The sequence below is a fragment of the Coregonus lavaretus genome (genome assembly GCF_964263955.1).
Source record: "Coregonus lavaretus genome assembly, chromosome: 11".
Classification (NCBI taxonomy): Eukaryota; Metazoa; Chordata; class Actinopteri; order Salmoniformes; family Salmonidae; genus Coregonus; species Coregonus lavaretus.
Window position 1 is genome coordinate 16,596,107 of NC_139998.1, and position 21,348 is coordinate 16,617,454.

General features: G+C 43.0%; 1 protein-coding gene across 1 annotated transcript in view; it reads right to left on the reverse strand.

The window, feature by feature from the left end:
* The window catches only part of LOC311137366 (protein O-mannosyl-transferase TMTC2-like), a gene marked incomplete at its 5' end in the record, with an annotated part of 194,745 nt that overhangs the window by 60,993 nt on the left and 112,404 nt on the right, over positions 1-21,348 (reverse strand). Inside the window, 2 exons of the mRNA XM_084171814.1 lie at positions 356-470; positions 5,072-5,918. Of these exons, the coding sequence (XP_084027940.1) occupies positions 356-470; positions 5,072-5,918 (962 nt within the window). The remainder of the gene's footprint in view (positions 1-355; positions 471-5,071; positions 5,919-21,348) is intronic.

Below are 21,348 nucleotides of genomic sequence, written 5' to 3' on the forward strand. Positions count from 1 at the left end.
AAAATGCTACTGTACCAAATCTCTAGTTCTGTTCTAAACAATCTAAACATGGAAAATAACCTAAGGTTATGTTGAGTAACACCTAAAGCCCTTGGGGCTAGTGTTGAGTATTGGCTCTGTGCTGGCTGTTGTCCTACCCTCAGGCTGACACAGCATGATTAATAACCTACTGTCACAGAGACAGCAGGAATACAAAACACAATTTCCTCTCTGTGAAGGCCACTGATCAATAGACAGCCGTGTTTGTGTGTGTGTGTAAGGGGAGACAGTGATGCTCATGTATGCATACAGAGTCTATGGTGATGTAAAAAGGGCTTTATAAATACATTTGATTTGATTTGATATAGACACTCACAGGTTATACAGCATGTCTGCCATGTTCCTGCGGTAGTAGAGGGCGTTCCTGTATGCCTGCTCCGCCTCCACCATCTTGCCCTGGTTCTTTAGGACGTTCCCAAGATTGCCCCATGCTGATAGAGGGAGGAAATAAGGTTAACAGGGTCAATCAACATGGCTGCCAGCCTCTTTCGAACACACTATCTCTGTCTTGGGTTTTTATAATAATAATTAGTCATTTAGCAGACGCTCTTATCCAGAGACTTACAGGAGCAATTAGGGTTAAGTGCCTTGCTCAAGGGCACATCGACAGATTTTTCACCTAGTCGGCTCGGGGATTAGAACCAGAGACCTTTCGGTTACTGGCACAACGCTCTTAACCACTAAGCTACCTGCCGCCCTATTGCATATCTGAAGAGGTTCAAGCTATTGTTAATCACTCCCTGTTCACAGGCACTTTCCTCACTGTCCTGAAAACTTCTATGGTGAAACGTCTTCTAAATAAAGGTAATCTAGATTCTTCAGCTCTTAGACATTTTTGGCCAATATCCAACCTTAAGGAAAATTCTGGAGAAATTGGTTTTCAAACAGCAAAAAGATTTTTGGTGCCAACTGTATTTTTTTAAACATTCAAATCTGGCTTTCAGTCCCAGCACTGCACAGAGACAACCTTAGTTAAAGTGATAAATGATCTTAGAGCCAACACAGATGCCAAACAGCTCTCTGTCCTTGTACTCTTGGATTTAAGTGCTGCAATCGACACTGTTGACCATGATGTCCTTCTGGACAGACTGGAGAGGTGGATTGGCCTCTCCAGTCCAGTTCTAAATTGGTTTCAATATTTCTTTAACCGGTCAAGTTTTTTTGTCACCGTTGGTGAACATAACTCAGAGAAAATAGATATCACTTGTGGTGTTCCACAAGGTTCAATTTTGGGTCCAGTACTGTTCAGTTTATATATGTTACCCCTTGGCAGCATTATCAGAAAGCACAGCAGTGGTTTTCACTGCTACGCAGACGATACACAACTTTACATTTCTGTGTCACCAGAGAATTTTAGCTCCACAGATAAATTATTAGACTGTTTTAGTGATTTAAATACTTGGATGGCTCACAACTTCCTCCAGCTAAATCAAGACAAGACCGAGGTACTTATTATTGGAGCCAAAGCACAGAGAAAGAATCTGGCTGCACATTTTAATAAAGATAAAACACCAGCTAAAAAACCTAGGTGTCATTTTAGATTCTGAACTCAATTTCGAATCACACATTAAGAATGTGACCAAAATAGCTTTTTACCACCTGAGGAACATTGCCAAGGTGTGGCCGTTTCTCTCTCAGGCTGATACAGAGAGACTCATCCATGCTTTTATTACAAGCAGGCTTGACCACTGTAATGCTCTCCTGTCTGGTCTACCCAAGAAAGCCTGCAAAACATTCAGAATGCTGCAGCACGGGTACTGACCAAGCACGGGTACTGACCTCTGGCACTGGCCTTTTAACTATCCCAAAGCCTAGGACCAAGAGGCATGGATAGGCAGCCTTTAGTTACTATGCCCTGGTGCCTCTGGAATAGCCTGCCAGAGAACCTGAGGGGGCCGAAACTGTGGACATATTTAAAAGAGATCTTAAAGCACACCTTTATAGCTTTGCTTTTCCTTAGGGTGCTTTTTTAGTCTTTCAGTTTTTATTGTTATTCTTTGGTTTATATGCTCTTATGTTGTTTGTTGTGTAGTAAATATTTCATAGTTTTTTATTAGTTTTTTCCTGTGAAGCGCATTGCGTTGCATTCATGTCTGAAATGTGCTATATAAATAAAGCCTGGTCCCTGATCTGTATTTATTGTCTTGCCACGTCACGTCAAATGTCACGTCAAACAATGACCATAAGGGATTGCAAGACAGCACAAACTGATCAGGGACCAGGCTGGTTTTTACACTCATCAGAGGGCATTGTGCAGGCTGGGACAGAGGGCATATCTACAGCTGGTACTGAGCTACTGGGCCCAGAGACTAAGGAAAGAAAGATGCCCCACGGAGTCAGTGTGTCAAAGAGGCCAATTATTTCCTAATAGAAAAGGAATAAAACAACAGCTCCCTACGACTGCTCTATAGTATATTAATATAGAGTGAAAATGTAAGGAATTAATCTGGTAGACAGGAAAATGGTGCAATCAATCTCAGCGGTGTGAATGGAGTAGGTATGGTAGCTAATTTTCTGTTGTCAAGTGGTATTTGTATTTTCCTATGAAAAATACATTTATATTGAGTACTGCTTTACCTCATATATAGAAGAAAATGCACATACACTACATGACCAAAAGTATGTGGACACCTGCTCATCGAACATCTCATTCGAAAATCATGGACATGAATATGGAGTTGGTCCCCCCTTTGCTGTTATAACAGCCTCCACTCTTCAGGGAAGGCTTTCCACTAGATGTTGGAACATTGGTGAGGGGACTTGCTTCCATTCAGCCACAAGAGCATTAGTGAGGTCGGGCACTGATGTTGGGTGATTAGGCCTGGCTCACAGTCGGCATCCAATTCATCCCAAAGGTGTTCGATGGGGTTGAGGTGCAGGCCAGTCAAGTTCTTCCACACCGATCTCGACAAACCATTTCTGTATGGACCTCGCTTTGTGCATGGGGGCATTGTCATGCTGAAACAGGAAAGGGCTTTCCCCAAACTGTTGCCACAAAGTTGGAAGCACAGAATTGTCTAGAATGTATGCTGTAGCGTTAAGATTTCCCTTCACTGGAACTAAGGGGCCAAGCCCTAACCATGAAAAACAGTCCCAGACCATTATTCCTCCTCCACCAAACTTTATAGTTGGCACTATGCATTGGGGCAGGTAGCGTTCTCCTGGCATCCGCAAACCCAGATTCGTCTGTCGGACTGCCAGATAGTGAAGAGTGATTCATCACTCCAGAGAACACATTTCCACTGCTCCAGAGTCCAATGTTGACGAGCTTTACACCACTCCAGCAGATGCTTGGCATTGCGCATGGTGATCTTAGGCTTGTGTGCGGCTGCTCGGTCATGGAAACCCATTTCATGAAGCTCCCGACGAACAGTTCTTGTGCTGACGTTGCTTCCAGAGGCAGTTTGAAACTCGGTAGTGAGTGTTGCAACCAAGGACAGATGATTTTTATGTGATACGTGCTTCAGAACTCGGCGGTCCCGTTCTGTGAGCTTGTGTGGTCTACCACCTCGCGGCTGAGCCGTTGTTGCTCCTAGACGTTTCCACTTCACAATAACAACACTTACAGTTGACCAGGGCAGCTCTAGCAGGGCAGAACATTTGAACAACAGACTTGTTGGAAAGGCGGCATCCTATGACGGTGGCACTTTGACAGTCACTGAGCTCTTCAGTAAGACCATTGTACTGCCAATGTTTGTCTATGGAGACTGTATGGCTGTGAGCTCGATTTTATATACCTGTCAGCAACGGGTGTGGCTGAAATAGCCAAATCCACTAATTTGAAGGGGTGTCCACATACATTTGTATATATAATGTGGCTTGACAACCAAATCGACTGAATAGTGTTTCTCTTCAATATTTTTGTTTGACAACTAAATCAATACTGTAGCTAAGTATGGACAGTTGGGATCCATCATGTATACATATGGGCTTATGTATGCACTTATGCACTATTTAACTCGGTCTGTATACCGCTGAAGGCCAGGGTACACAGTAAGAGAACTATGAACAGGAATTACAGTGAACAATCTGCCCCTTAGACACTGTTTCTTCTTGCTCTCCTGATGGGAAAGACAAATAGTGAGTCATTCAGGTTGCCCGGGTTACATTTCATAAAACTGTATCAAGTGCTCAGTTATGCCAAAGGCTCCTTTGAGCTATGCATTTATTTATTAGTTAAGGCGTCTGAGAGAGATATCCCAAAAGTTTCAAAAACAATAATAGGAAATCCGAGCAGAGGAAGAAAGAAGTCAATAACTTTAAAATGTGACTGTAAATACAATAAGACCTTTTAAAGGGAATATACTACAACAGAAACCTTGCCATGTCAATTTGTTCCGTCTCTTTTACTGTGTTTTCTCACAGAACTTATTCTCAATGCTTAACGGAGTGTGTCACTATTTCAGACTCGACCCATTGCGTCTCATCACACATCGGATGAGGACAGTGAGCCAGGGAAGAAACGTAGCTGCTGCTCTGAGTTGCGTTGCCAGGATAAACAGCTGTCATGTATCAGCTCTGCCGCAGAATATGACAGGGAAATTAGCTAACACAACATGTCCTGCCGTTACCTCTGTCCCTAGCCCGGGCTCACTATCTCAGGAGTAACACTACTAGCTATTCAGTACTCTTTGGATGATCGTGACCCTACATTTGAATGTTTGAACATTCTAGTATTGTTGTTTCCCCTCATTGCCAATCAAGCAGGGATGTCAGTGAAGATGTCCTCCAAAAGTAAGAAGGAGAGAGACTCTAGTCTGCCATAGTGGGGGATTTAGTAGGTTTACAATGGAGGCTTTGTGTTGAAAGGTCCTTTAGCCATGATATACTGGAAACAATTTAACAGGCAGCTCTGAACACTCATGCTCACATCTCAGAGTACATTTTAAAATTCACCCTTTCTTTCACTCCCACATTAACAGGGAGTAGCTATCACTTAACGTGATGTTACTTTAGGTCATATAGAGTCCACCTGTGAATATATTATGTGAGAATGTTAAAGTGTGTGTGTATGTTTGTCTGTGTGTATTACCTTTAGCAGGATTCACGTATATTCCTGACTTGTAGAGCATCTCCTCGTTCTGCCAGTCCTGGTTCCTCAGCACCGTTTTGACCCCAAACAGAAGGACCATGGCGGCGCTACAGTACACCAACACAGTCCTGGAGGACCTCCGCCTCAGCCGCACGTACAGGGACCTCAGCCCCACTGCCAGCAGCAGACAGAAGCCCATACTGGGGATGTACAGTACCCTCTCTGCTATCACAAAGCCCACGTAGAAGAACAGGTTGGTGGCAGGGAGGAAAGGGATGGCCAGTAGGCCCAAGGAGAACACCACTACATTCTCAGTGGTGGGCAGTCGAGTCCTCGTGACGTAATGCTTTTTGGTACCGTTTTGTGCACCAGCAGGGTGAGGCTCTGTTTCAGAGTTTGTTTGGTCGGGGACGTCAGGGTGGTGATAGCTGTGTCCATTGGTGTTGGACCTCCCGTTCCCGTTTGTTACATGATGGGCTTTTCCATTGGTCTCCTTGCCCTTGACCTGGCGGGTGCAAAGCCCAAACCAAGCCAGGAGGAGCAGTCCCACATAGAAGGCCACGGTATGAAGGTTCCTCCAATCGACAATGCCTCTGATCAGAGGCAGGGCGTCCATGGACCAATCGAAGCTCAGCGTGTCCGGGCAGAGGAGGAGCCACATGTTGACGGCAGGCAGGTAGAGGAAGGTGAGCACTCGGGTGAGAAGGGACGGGGAGTCCCCAGCTGGGTTGTCTGAGTTGGAGAAGTTGGGTGGTTTGTTACCCATCCAGTAAAGGCGGCAGGCCAGCAGAACAGCCCCCCAGGCAGCCAACACCAACACACTCAACAGCAGGTGGACGTTCCTCCTCTGGAAGAGAGAAAAAACAACAACAGAGCTGAAACTAGGAGGAATGGCAATCGACTGGAAAGCTAGCAGCAACAGCAAGAAAAAATATTATGAGAAGCTAGAGCCAAAGTAGTTTTCTGGTTGGTTGGTGATTTTTCTGACTCTTGGACTCTAGGCATTTGATTTTGATCCAGGCCATGTCGGTAAATTGAGCATAAGGTTGAATGTAATAACTAGAAAAACAACACAAGAACGTATAACGGTTTGTAAACAGAAAAGGAAAAACACAAGAGTGTGTTATGTAACGTTATCTGGAACAAAAGCTGTGTTCATGCACAATTTGCTCAGCCAAGTGTTAGACTGCAGCTTTAGAATGTGTTGCAAGGAAAGTCAACTGCAATGGATTTAATTGTTATGTTTTGGCTGTGATGTGGGTTTTTAAATACCCATGAACAGGAATATATCAGTTAACAGTTGCTTGGGCTTATAAACCAACAGAGAAAAAGAAAGGGGAAAAACTGCCCTGTGACTTTATCACGGCTACACTGGATTCATTGACTGTTGCTGAGCAAATGTGGTCTTACATCATAGCATTCACTTATTCCGTGTTGTCTTTCTCCTCACAGACCTGGCCTTTGCGGACATGTCAAAATAAACGCCAGAATACGGGCCCATAGACGGTCTTAACCATCATATTGCAGGCTTGATATTAAACACTTTCTGAAACTCCTGCATGGAAATGATTGTGAAGTATTTATAAAGTGTTTGAATCTTTTACACTTTGGTGGGAGTGCAGATAAAAAAGCTGGCCTATATTGTTCCCAATAGAACAGTTCCTGCTGTAGGATCAACTGGCCTTTCTTACTGTGTTTATTTTGGAAAGAACACTCTTGCTTAAAAAAATCTTTATGGCTTCCCTTCCACAATAACGCCAGCTAATACATGCAGGGAAACATCCATTTGTGCCCTGCAGCAGTGCTCTGTGGTCATGAGAGGATGATCTCATTCTGGCACAGCACACAATCATGAGGCTATCATACATAACATATAATATCTTACCAATTTAGATGTATTGTAATTGACTAATTTCCCCACAGAGATAGAATGAAAAGGATCAGATCAGACTGCCTATCACAAAGTGACATTACACAGACAAAGCCCTGGAGCTATGCAATTGTCTTTAATTCTAATAATTCCTTAGCGATCTCAAGATAATAGGCCTCCCTCACATACATACACACAATAGAGTATTGGCTTTTAATCCCCATGTGCTGTACAGTATTCCTTTGGTATGCACACACAACCCCTCTTTACCATTTAAATAGAAAGCCATGGCTAGTGTACAGCTGAAATCCCTTTAAGTCCATTTGTGCCCTCTTCCATCTTAGCATGCCAAACGGATTACATGTAGCATCTATGATCGAATGCTGGGTCGTTCCATGAAATGGGTGCCTTTTCTGTCCCTTTGATATTCTAAGTAGAAATTGTGCACCAAAATTGCATTTTAAAAGCCTGTTATATTAATTGACCATGCCCTTTAATATAGACCACATGGATCATTTTTCAGATTTTTTATATGAATAAAGACTTAGTAAAGTGCCAAAATTCAGCATTTTGACATGTTCCTTCTAGGAAGATTTTAACCCATTTAATTCCAAAGAATGCCACAGTCATTGTAACGCTCTAGTTATTTTGTTGCTTTGACAAAGCCATTTCTGAAGATTTTTTAATTTTGTTAGGTGAAATTAACTTTCATTTTCATGAGGTGAAACAATACCTTTTTAAATATTTTTTTTCAAAAGAAACATTTAACATCTAATAGTCAAACCATAGTGTATAAGCAGGTGAGCTGGTTCTACTCTTTTCGGCAATTTTCAGGTGTTATGTGCTGGAAAAGTGGGCAAGTCGAACATACAGTATACTGCATATATATATATATATATATATATATATATATATATATATATATATATATATATATATATATATATATATATATATATATATACACATACACCTACTCAATCAAGGGTTTTTCTTTATTTTTACTATTTTCTACATTGTAGAATAATAGTGAGGACATCAAAACTATGAAATAACACATATGGAATCATGTAGTAACCAAAAAAGTGTTAAACAGATCAAAATATATTTTTGATTTTAGATTCTTCAAAGTAGTCACCCTTTGCCTTCATGACAGCTTTGCACACTCTTGGCATTCTCTCAACCAGCTTCACCTGGAATGCTTTTCCAACAGTATTGAAGGAGTTCCCACATATGCTGAGCACTTGTTGGCTGCTTTTCCTTCACTCTGCGGTCCAACTCATCCCAAACCATCTCAATTGGGTTGAGGTCGGGTGATTGTGGAGGCCAGGTCATCTGATGCAGCACTCCATCACTCTCCTTCTTGGTCAAATCGTCCTTACACAGCCTGGAGGTGTGTTGGGTCATTGTCCTGTTGAAAAACAAATTATAGTCCCACTAAGCGCAAACCAGATGGGATGGCGTATCGCTGCAGAATGCTGTGGTAGCCATGCTGGTTAAGTGTGCCGTGAATTCTAAATAAATCACAGACAGTGTCACAAGCAAAGCACCCCCACACCATCACACCTCCTCCTTCAACCACACATGCGGAGATCATCCGTTCACCTACTCTGCATCTCACAAAGACAAGGGAGTTGGAACCAAAGGACAGATTTCAACCAGTCTAATATCCATTGCTCGTGTTTCTTGTCCCAAGCAAGTCTCTTCTTCTTATTGGTGTCCGTTAGTAGTGGTTTCTTTGCAGCAATTCAACCATGAAGGCCTGATTCACGCAGTCTCCTCTGAACAGTTGATGTTGAGATGTGTCTGTTACTTGAACTCTGTGAAGCATTTATTTGGGCTGCAATCTGAGGCTGGTAACTCTAATGAACTTATCCTCTGCAGCAGAGGTAACTCTGGGTCTTCCTTTCCTGAGAACCAGTTTCATCATAGCGCTTGATGGTTTTCGCGACTGCACTTGAAGAAACTTTAAAAGTTCTTGAAATGTTCCATATTGACTGACCTTCATGTCTTAAAGTAATGTTGGACTGTCATTTCTCTTTGCTTATTTGAGCTGTTCTTGCCATAATATGGACTTGGTCTTTTACCAAATAGGGATATCTTCTGTATACCACCCCTACCTTGTCACAACACAACTGATTGGCTCAAATGCATTAAGAAGGAAAGAAATTCCACAAATTAACTTTTAACAAGGCACACCTGTTAATTGAAATGCATTCCAGGTGACTACCTCATGAAGTTGGTTGAGTTAATGCCAAGAGTGTGCAAAGCTGTCATAAAGGCAAAGGGTAGCTACTTTGAAGAATCTCAAATATAACATATATTTTGATTTGTTGAACACTTTTTTGGTTACTACATGATTCCATATGTGTTATTTCATAGTTTTTATGTCTTCACTGTTATTCTACAATGTAGAAAATAGTACAAATAAAGAAAAACCCTGGAGTAGGTATTCTAAAACCTTTGACCGGTAGTGTATTTTCTGTGATTTACGTTCCATTTCTGTGGTACAGTTGATAACCATTTATATGAACGGTAAGAAGCCAACCTTACTGAAGCATATATCACTCATTGGCCTATCACTCTGTGCTGACACAGATCTACTATTCACAGGGATCCTCTCAGAATCCCTCACCCTTGATCCACCCTCCTCTACTTTCTTCACTGCCTCAGCATACGGCACCTTCTTCACTACTCTGACTCTAGCCACCTCAACCTGCCTCACTCACTCCGGACACTTCCGATCCCCAGCAACATGTGCACCCCTACAGTTGACACAAACAACTTTATCCACTGAAACTACACAATCCTCTATCCCATTTCATAGTTTTGATGTCTTCACTATTATTCTACAATGTAGAAAATAGTAAAAAGAAAGAAAAACCCTTAAATGAGTAGGTGTGTCCAAACTTTTGACTGGTAGTGTATATATATGCTACTGCTCGACCAACAGCCTATTGACCAAACAATCGATCAGTCGACTAATTGGGGTCAGCCCTAGATGGCAGACAGCGTGTATAGCGTCGTGTGGGCGAGCGGTTTGCTGATGTCAACGTTGTGAACAGAGTATCCCATGGTAGCGGTGGGGTTTTGGTATGGGCAGGCATAAGCTATAGACAACGAACACCAATGCATTTTATCGATGGCAATTTGAATGAGTTACTGTGATGAGATCCTGAGGCCCATTGTCGTGACATTCATCCGCCGCCATCACCTCATATTTCAGCATGATAATGCACGGCCCCATGTCGCAAGGATCTGTACACAATTCCTGGAAACTGAAAATGTCCCAGTTTTTCCATGGCCTGCATACTCACCAGACATGTCACCCATTCAGGATGTTTAGCTTGTTCCAGTTGACAGTGTGTTCCAGGTCCTGCCAATTTCCAGCAACTTCGCACATCCATTGAGGAGGAGTGGGACAACATTTTACAGGCCACAATCAACAGCTTGATCAACTCTATGTGAAGGAGAAGTGTCGAGCTGCATGAGTCAAATGGTGGTCACACCAGATACTGACTGGTTTTCTGATCCACACCCCTACTTTCTTTTTTAAGGTATCTGTGACTAACAGTTGCATATCTGTATTCCCAGTCATGTGAAATCCATCGATTTCAATTGACTGATTTCCTTATACAAACTTAACTCAGTAAAATCTTTGAAATTGTTGCATATTACGTTTATATTTTTGTTCAGTGTAATAGTATTTTTTTTATTTAAAGGAAAATTTGTTTTTTATGAAAATGAACATGTGCTCTTTATTACAGAATGTTAAAATTAAGTGAAATCCAAAGTTTTTTATGACCAAGTTACACTACTCAAAAGGCACCCAATTAGTGGAATGAACCTACTGCATATCACAGCTGTGCCGGGGCTGTATTATTGATTTTTCCTTTCCCCAGATTGATTCAGTGAGGAGAGGTGTGTCCTCAGGGGAAATGGGACTAAAGGGGCAGACTCTCCTCTCATCTGCCGCTTATGATTAGCAGTGATGTACAGTACAGATAGTGACAGTTGTGAACACAGACAGGCATTCAGCTCAGCTATTATCACAGTCCAATAGAGAGACTTGTACTGTTAATGAATTGTTCACACAAACCCACAAGTCATGCTACTCACTGAAAGAGATAGAAATAGAGTGATTCATTCATCCCATATTAGAAATCATAGGGATGCTATTTAAGGAAACCATAACCCGATTGGTACGTGGATGGGATATAGCTTTATACAATAATAGTATAGCCACTTGATTTAATTACTGTATCTAGTAACTTACAGACATAAAATCGGCAATGGAACATCCAGTCTGTAAATCAGTTAAATATGTAAAATAAATATGTTGTAAATCTACATGTTCAAGACATCAAAATGATTCATATGACTGCTTGTTCATTTGACATCTGTTTTAGTTCATTGATCAAAGGTTTGCTTCGAACAAACATTGTGTAACGATCTCGGTTTGACAGACGCTGGGAGACGGGAAGCAAGAACAGGGTGATGATTTAATAAATAAAAGACATGGAACAAAACATGGACAGCGTCTGGACAGGGGAAACGAAACAACATCAATTCAGACACAGGGATCAAACTGGGGAACAGACAGATATAGAGGGGGCAATCAACAAAGTGAAGGAGTCAAGGTGAGTCCAATGAGCGCTGATGAGCGTAATGATGGTAACAGGCGTGTGTAATGATGGGCAGCCTGGCGCCCTTGAGCGCCAGGGAGGGGGAGCGGGAGCAGGCGTGACACATTGAAATGAGAGATTCTGCTATGCTGTACAATCCATTACAATTGCTACTTACAACTATGAACTGGTGTGGTGTCAGAGTAACTATGAAATTATCATCAGATCATTAGATGCAGGACTAATTGACAGATCAATTCTGAATTGATTCCAGCATTGAGTCTCTTCCCTTTACCCCTGGTATGGTTTTGTGGGCTGTCTAGGCCCCCATGAAGTAGGCCTCATGTCAAAATGGCCCAGTCGTATAACTGTGTACCCACCCAGTTCAATATTTAAGCGGCAGGCTACAGAGGTGGAGAGAAACAGCATGACTGAAGAGAAAGACAGAGGCAGCCTGAGACTCAATCTTCCTATCTCCAGCTATTCAGAAAGCTTTCTTAGTCATTGCTTTGAGATAGGCCTACGGTATGATGGAGCTATATTTATTGACAATGCTTCTTGGAATATAATGTTGATTATGACAAGTCTTCATATGCTAGGGGGAAATAGAGACCCTGAGATTAAATAAGAAATGTATTAAATACAGTGGGGAGAACAAGTATTTGATACACTGCCGATTTTGCAGGTTTTCCTACTTACAAAGCATGTAGAGGTCTGTAATTTTTATCATAGGTACACTTCAACTGTGAGAGACGGAATCTAAATAAAAAATCCAGAAAATCACATTGTATGATTTTTAAGTAATTAATTTGCATGTCATAAGTATTTAGCCGGACCGGGCTGACGACGCGCACCACTGGCTTGGTGCGGGGAGCAGGAACAGGCCAGACCGGGCTGACGACGCGCACCACTGGCTTGGTGCGGGGAGCAGGAACAGGCCGGACCGGGCTGGCGACGCGCACCACTGGCTTGGTGCGGGGAGCAGGAACGGGCCGGACCGGGCTGACGACGTGCACCACAGGCTTGGTGCGGGGAGCAGGAACAGGCCGGACCGGGCTGTGGAGACGGACTGGAGGTCTGGAGCGAAGAGCTGACACAACCTGTCCTGGCTGAATGCCTATTTCTACACACTCTGTGTGAGGCATCAGCACAGGACGTACAGGGCTGTGCACTCGTACTGGCACTACAGCACGTGGCACTGGCGCAGGATATCCGGGACCAAGGAGGGGTACTGGAGGCCACGAGCGTTGAGCCGGCACACTCCGTCCTGGCTGCATGCCCACCTTAGCACGACACGTGCGTGGTGCTAGCACAGGACGTACAGGACTGTGCCGGACCACTCGCGGCACAGTACGCAGCTCCGCATAACTCGGAACCTGCCCAGTCTCACGCTGCCTAGCCTGAGTACGGGGAGTTGGCTCTGCTCTACCTCTAGGCTCCGCCAACCTCCCTTCCAGCCCCCCAAACCTGGTGGCCTCCTCTCCTAATCCGCCGATACGTCCTGTAGCTGCCTCCAGCATCCCCGTCGTCCATGCCGTGTGCCCCCCCCAAAAATTTTTATTGGGGTTGCCTCTCGCCTGTCCGACGACGGCCCGGTTGGCGCCGCTTCTCCTCTCCTGCCTGGGCATCCTCCCTCATCGCCCTCCGGTAGCGGACGGCCTCCTCCTCCATGATCTTTCCCCAACCGAGGAGGACATCCACTAGAGTAACCTCCTGTTCCTTACCCGGCGTTTGTTCCAGAACACGCTGCTTGGTCCTGTTTTGGTGGGATCTTCTGTCACGATCGTTATGAAAAGCGGACCAAGGCGCAGCGTGATATGCGTACATCTTTTATTGTACTGAATACACGATCTAAACAACAAACCAAACGATACGTGAAGTCCTAGGTTAACACACCAAAACAAACCTTACGGAACAAGATCCCACAAATAACTAGTGCCAACAGGCTGCCTAAGTATGGTTCCCAATCAGAGACAACGAGAATAAGCTGCCTCTGATTGGGAACCACCCTGGCCAACATAGAAAACACGAACTAGAACACAACATAGAAAATCACACATAGAAAATCCACACCCTGGCTCAACATATAAGAGTCCCCAGAGCCAGGGCGTGACAGCAATGGCTATGCTTCCCGAAATAAAGCATTAAAGCTGCAATATGTAACCTTTTGGGCGACATGACCAAATTCACATATAAATGTGAGATATAGATCTGTCATTCTCATTGAAAGCAAGTCTAAGAAGCGGTAGATCTTTTCCATGTGCGCTATTTCTACAGTGCCTTGCAAAAGTATTCATCCCCCTTGGCGTTTTTCCTATTTTGTTGCATTACAACCTGTAATTTAAATAGATTTTTATTTGGATTTCATGAAATGGACATACACAAAATAGTCCAAATTGGTGAAGTGAAATGAAAAAAATAACGTATTTCAAAAAATTCTAAAAAATAAATAACTGAAAAGTTGTGCGTACATATGTATTCACCCCCTTTGCTATGAAGCCCCTAAATAAGATCTGGTGCAACCAATTACCTTCAGAAGTCACATAATTAGTTAAATAAAGTCCACCTGTGTGCAATCTAAGTGTCACATGATCTGTCACATGATCTCAGTATATATTGAACTGTTCTGAAAGGCCCCAGTGTCTGCAACACCACTAAGCAAGCGGCACCACCAAGCAAGCGGCACCATGAAGACCAAGGAGCTCTCCAAACAGGTCAAGGACAAAGTTGAGGAGAAGTACAGATCAGGGTTGGGTTATAAAAAAATATCAGAAACTTTGAACATCCAACGGAGCACCATTAAATCCATTATTAAAAAATGGAAAGAATATGGCACCACAACAAACCTGCCAAGAGAGGGCCGCCCACCAAAACTCACGGACATTAATCAGAGAGGCAACAAAGAGACCAAAGATAATCCTGAAGGAGCTGCAAAGCGCCACAGTGGAGAATGGAGTATCTGTCCATAGGACCACTTTAAGCCGTACACTCCACAGAGCTGGGCTTTACGGAAGAGTGGCCAGAAAAAAGCTATTGCTTAAAGAAAAAAATAAGCAAACATGTTTGGTGTTCACATATGGAAGAAGGTACTCTGGTCAGATGAGACTAAAATTGAGTTTTTGGCCATCAAGGAAAACGCTATGTCTGGTGCAAACCCAACACCTCTCATCACCCGAGAACACCATCCCCACAGTGAAGCATGGTGGTGGCAGCATCATGCTGTGGGGATGTTTTTCCATCGGCAGGGACTGGGAAACTGGTCAGAATTTAAGGAATGATGGATGGCGCTAAATACAGGGAAATTCTTGAGGGAAACCTGTTTCAGACTTCCAGAGATTTGAGACTGGGACGGAGGTTCACCTTCCAGCAGGACAATGACCCTAAGCATACTGCTAAAGAAACACTCGAATGGTTTAAGGGGAAACATTTAAATGTCTTGGAATGGCCTAGTCAAAGCCCAGACCTCAATCCAATTGAGAATCTGTGGTATGACTTTAAGATTGCTGTACACCAGCGGAACCCATCCAACTTGAAGGAGCTGGAGCAGTTTTGCCTTGAAGAATGGGCAAAAATCCCAGTGGCTAGATGTGCCATGCTTATAGAGACATACTGCAATAGACTTGCAGCTGTAATTGCTGCAAAAGGTGGCTCTACAAAGTAGAGGTAGGCTTGTTGTGTAAATCAAATGATCCAAACCCCCCAAAAAATCAATTTTAAATCCAGGTTGTAATGCAACAAGATAGGAAAAATACCAAGGGGGTGAATACCTTTGCAAGCCACTGTATGCTTCCCGTTCTTACATTTAGTTTTTGCGTCTTTTACTTTCGTTTTTTTTCACACCAGCTTCAAACAACTGAAAATATAATATTTTTGGTTATGGAAAATATATTTCACAGCGGTTTAGATGGTACAATGATTCTCTACAATATACTTGCTTGTTTTGTCACATAAACCTAAATTAGCCAAACTATATGAATTTTAGCAACCAGGAAATGGCGCAGCGATTTCTGCATAGTGCATCTTTAAGAAATCATTGGCTTTCATGTTATAAAATTCCTCTTTAATCTTATAAACACATAATGAACTTGCTCTATGGAGGTTTAAACCTATTACAACCACTGGACCATGATTAATATTTTAGAAAAGTAGCCTAACTCAACTTGAACTTAGCAGTTCTGCTCAAGGGAAACGAACGGACGACTATAGCACTGCTGACTACACTATTACACATCTTGATGAACACCACACCAATATCACAATGTAATTTGCTGTGGTGTATGGTATCTGTGTCAGGAGTATGTGAAAGGACAAACTGTAAAACAGCTGATGTGTAAGCAGGGGCATAGAGACAAAGGGAAAGTAGGTTAGCAGCCATATAGGGCAGGAAGACATTAGGGCTCACTTCCCCTGGAACAGAGGTTAATACCATATCTATGTATCATAGGACTCTTAGGAGGAGTGATAGACACAGAGGAATGTGGCATGTACAGCTGACCGCAGTAGGATTAGCCATTGAGTCAGTTCAAAGGACATGTCATGGTTATTACTAGAATAAACAGATGAACAAAGGGGATTATAGTCAATGTCATCACCCCTTCACTTTGGGGCTTGTAAATAATAGATCTTACTGTACAGCTTTTACTTGAAAGATGATCTGACTCTGGGATAGCAGTGTCCCAGATCTGTGTGTGCTGTCTTGCCAACTGACCATAGGAGTTGGCAAAACAGCACACACGGATCTGGGACCAGGATAACTTTGGGACGCTCTTATCACAGCATGAATCTGTGTGACGAGCTGAAATTAGGCAATGGATAGAACAAGTAGGGTCATTGTGACCATTCCTTGTCACATCTAATGATGACATAGCCGTACCCGATTTCAATTCTTGTTTCTTAATCTTTCAAAAGCAAGATATGAGAAGTCAACAGCTGTATCCGTTGCTGCTATGTTTGAGTGAAGTTAAAAACAGAGCCAAAAATATGTTAATGTGGTTTAGTTTGGGTTGAAATATATGACATGCATAAAAAGAGGATAGCCCCTTCTCAATCTAAACAAGCGGGAGAAACTGTAAATAAGATTATGTGGATGTGGATGGGGACCAGGATCTGCAGCTGCTGTAGGATGCTGCCAGGGAGGTCAGAGAGCAGAGGTGTTAATAACACCTGCTGCTGGGGATCTGGACAGGATTTACTGAGGGCCGCGTCACAGTGCTTTCACGCCATCCCCTGGGCCTGGGCAGGGGCTTAAGACACCACCTCTGTGTTTAGCCAAGGCGCACCAGGGGGGAGGGATTTGAAGAGGGGCTCCGTGTGTTGGATGTGGAGCTGGGACAGGAACGGCAGTCAGAGCGGGCTGGGAGCCAGAGGCAGCTCACTGAGTGCCACGTAACGAATGTCACGCTGTGCATGGCTGCCTCTGACTCTGGCTCGGGTTCTGCCAGGCAGATTTATCCCTGTTGTGATGGGACCACCTTCCAGCAGGGCAGAAGGGCATTGAGTCTCCTGCTGCCTGTGTGCTGCTGATGGCTCTCTGGCCCAGGGCCTATGCATACCCACTACCTGGCTCTGGGACAAACAAGTATGTCATGCTAACTCTCTAACTCACTTCCCAGCCTCGTTGCACAGTCAAACACCACCATGCTAACCACATCTATATGTTTGTTGGAGTTTTCTGTGTATACTCAGATGTGTCTCTGTTAGGTACAGGCTAATACCTTAGGCAGTATGGCAAACATGAAAAGAGCCTGCAATGATATTTCAACACACTACATTTGTGAACTCTACACTCTTTTGTATATGGACTCACTTTACTGTCTGGTTTAGACTAGCTGTGGAAAATGGACTGCAAAACAAAACAGGATATCAGTTGAACAAACTGGAAATGCAATGGGTCTGCTAAAGAAAAACTTTTGAGGGTTCACTTGCCGGTGTTGGATAACTTGATGCGCATCACTATTATCTCATAAGTAAACAAACATGTACATCTCCCTCATATGCCTCCAGTTAAAATGTCCTCCTTTTCAAAAGCACAAGTTCAATTACGGGCCCAGCAAGGGGTCCCCGAGTGCCACAAATCCATTATGCTGCGAGCCAAGGAATTCCAGCTTTGTCTATTTTGTCTATAATCCAGTTTAGCTTGAATTAAGTGGTTTAGCACAACCCGGTAGGAGGCAAAAGGGATTTTTCTGCCCCCTTTTTTCTTTTTGTATTTCAATTGAGCCTTTATGAGGTAGGCATGTGAAGAAAATATCCTTGGAGATGAAGTGCAAAAAAGAACAATTACAGAAAGTATTTTCTGGTGCTTTGAATGACTTTCTTCTAAACACTTGGGATGGAAACGAGCGGGAAGAAAATGTAATCCAAAAAAGGTTATTGAGAGCTGCCACTGAATTGTAGGAGAGGTGCTGTGCCATTGATTAGGCTTGAGAACTGGAATTGGTAGCGTTCAAACATTATAATTTTTTTGTGGCAATCTGGTTTTCAATACCCACACACATGTACTTTTGAATATGCAATTTAAAACCTACCATCGTTCAACATTACTTTGAGTACCATCTACTACATGTCACACCTAACAAAAAAAATCTGACGCAATCGGGTTGACGACAATGACATAGCCCCTACGCTTATTCTAAAGCCTATATGTTCACTGGCTTAAACCTTGCTGTTCACTTTGCGCTTGTTTCCTGACAGATGAAATATTCACACCCTCCACTGGCTAACATGATAACCAGCTTCATGCTGGCCTATCTTGTACTATTGCATATTCTGTGTTCTCTCTCCTTATCTGCAGTTTGTTCTGATCTTTGCCTTTCAGTAAGCAGGGGATCCTGGTGAGTAAAACATGCTGATTGTTTGCAGGAATGACAAGATAAGGCTGTGTATATTAATTGCCAAAAATGTGTTATGGATAACCAACAGCTGGCCAAGGTTTCCTAGATGGTTTAGTACACTCCTCTCTTTGGGAAACCAAATAGTGCCTTAGATAAGCTTCTCTGGTTAGTGGGGAAATTGGGAAGGAGAATGAGGCTGTACAATGTACAATGGACATTTTCCATCTAATGATCTTGTCCTCATTATTAGAGAGTCAAATAAACATGTTGATCTGTTTGTCAGAAGAGCGACCAAGAAAAAACACACATTAAATTCAACTGCACTGTTGACCAATTGAACAAACATCCAAATATCATCCCGTCACACACACACTATAACAAGTTGTTAAAATAAGGCATGGGTGGTGCTATAACCTTGACAGTGTTCACCTCTAACGACCACAGGACTTATGTGACCCCTGTGAGCAGCGCTGGGGGCGGTCATGTTGTGACCACAGGCCACATGGTCCGAGGGGTCACGGGGTCAAACCTTCAGTGGGTCAGCCACAGAAGTGGCCTGTATCAAAGCATTTAACCTGGGTAAACCTCCTCACAGCCCGGACACAACCCACAGAGTCAGCTGGTCCTAGTATGGAAGTTATGGAACCCCCTCAGTCAAGAGACAGCCATGGAGAAACCCACAGGAGACTTTGGGAATAGGCCAGAGATCAGGCAGGAATCTGGTTGAGATAAAAACTGACATTTATTGACTGTGAAACATTTAAGATAAGGGAAATAAAAACACAGGGGCTTCCAGCAGAGTGGCAAAGGCCAGGAAGAGGGGAAGATGAGAGAGGAAGGCACACCATCACTTCGCATGAGAGGAAATTACTTTTCAAAGAGCATAACTCATGGGACTGACACCATTAATCCACAATGGTTATCTGGGTGAAAAAGTAAATGACATGTCAAGAAGTGCTCACCACTGAACTTTCAAAGCACTTTCTTTCCTTTCCAAACTGATATGGACTAGATTTTCTGTGACAGCCTATATTCAAAACCAAGGCAGAATTTCACCTCAGGTGATGAGAGCAAATATAGCCTGGAAACTGTTCAAACTTAAATGCTTTGAGTTACGCCAGCTCATGTTCTGTTGGTCAGCCTTTATTAACCATAATCACAAAATCAACAGAGGACCCCTTTCAGAACGCTACATTCCAACACATCTCTCGCAATTCAATTCAATTTCAATTTAAGGGCTTTATTGGCATGGGAAACGTATGTTAACATTGCCGAAGCAAGTGAAGTAGATAGTAAACAAAAGTGAAATAAACAATAAATATTAACAGTAAATATTACACTCAGAAGTTCCAAAATAATAAAGACATTTCAAATGTCATATTATGTCTATATACAGTGTTGTAACAATGTGCAAATAGCTAAAGTACAAATGGGAAAATAAATCAACATAAATATGAGTTGTATTTACAATGGTGTTTGTTCTTCACTGGTTGCCCTTTTCTTGTGGCAACAGGACACAAATCTTGCTGCTGTGATGGCACACTGTGGTTTTTCACCCAGTAGATAAGGGAGTTTATCCAGGTCTGCCTACGGTGGCCTTTCTCAATAGCAAGGCTATGCTCACTGAGCCTGTACATAGTCAAAGCTTTCCTTAAGTTTGGGTCAGTCACAGTGGTCAGGTATTCTGTTCAGGTATAGTTTGCTCTGTTTTTTTGTTAATTCTTTCCAATGTGTCAAGTAATTCTCTTTTTGTTTTCTCATGATTTGGTTGGGTCTAATTGTGTTGTTGTTGTTGTCCTGGGGCTCTTTGGGGTCTTACTTAGGGGACTCTTCTCAAAGTTCATCTCTCTGTAGGTGATGGCTTTGTTATGGAAGGTTTGGGAATTGCTTCCTTTTAAGTGGTTATAGAATTTAACAGCTCTTTTCTGGATTTTGATAATTAGCAGGTATCAGCCTAATTCTGCTCTGCATTCATTATTTGGTGTTTTTCGTTGTACACAGAGGATATTTTTGCAGAATTCTGCATGCAGAGTCTCAATTTGTTATTTGTCCCATTTTGTGAATTCTTGGTTGGTGAGCGGACCCCAGACCTCACAACCATAAAGGACAATGGGTTCTGTAACTGATTCAATTATTTTTAGCCAGATCCTAATTGGTAAGTCAAATGTTATGTTCCTTTTGATGGCATAGAAGGCCCTTCTTGCCTTGTCTCTCTCTCTCTCTCTAACTCTCTCTCTCTCTCTCTCTCTCAAACCCTTTAGCACACTCATTTGATGTTCCAATCATCCCCTCTGCTCATTCCGAGGAAACCACAATCATACACACTCCTGTTGAAATGGTTCCTTTCTTGCCAAAGACGGGTGACCTTGGTTTGAGGGTCAGAGAGGTTCCCCTTCCCCCTGTGTCTTAATCAGAGCCCATTAATGTCCCTCATAAGTAGCAATCAGTCATGGCAACCAGAAGAGCTTCATTCAAAGTGTAAAAACAACACGTTTCCCTCTCCCCAACCTGAAGGAGCCCCCTGACTGGATGAAATGTAAACTTCTAGTGTGGGGTAAGGGGATCGCTGTGTAGAGCGACCCTTGGTAGGGAATGTGCTGCATTAGCAGGAACGCTACAGTCTCTCTCCCTGAAGTATGATTGAGGTGGTCTAACACCAACCTAAAGCCTTAGGAAACATAAACAGTCAATCAATGTGAGATCCTTCCATTGTTAAGTTTGAGTGAATATCGTAACTCGAGTTGATAGGGTGTTTGAAATGCAAACCAAACTTCACAACATTTTTACAAAGTCCCGCTAGGCTGTGTGAGAACTACATGCCAATTTGGCTGAGACAAGATGCTGATTCAAGTTTGCTTGTAGGGGGGACGGAGGAAAGACGGAGGAAAGAGGTCCTGGAGTTTGATGATAATTCAGCATGATCCATGAAAACTGCATGGATTTGGGATT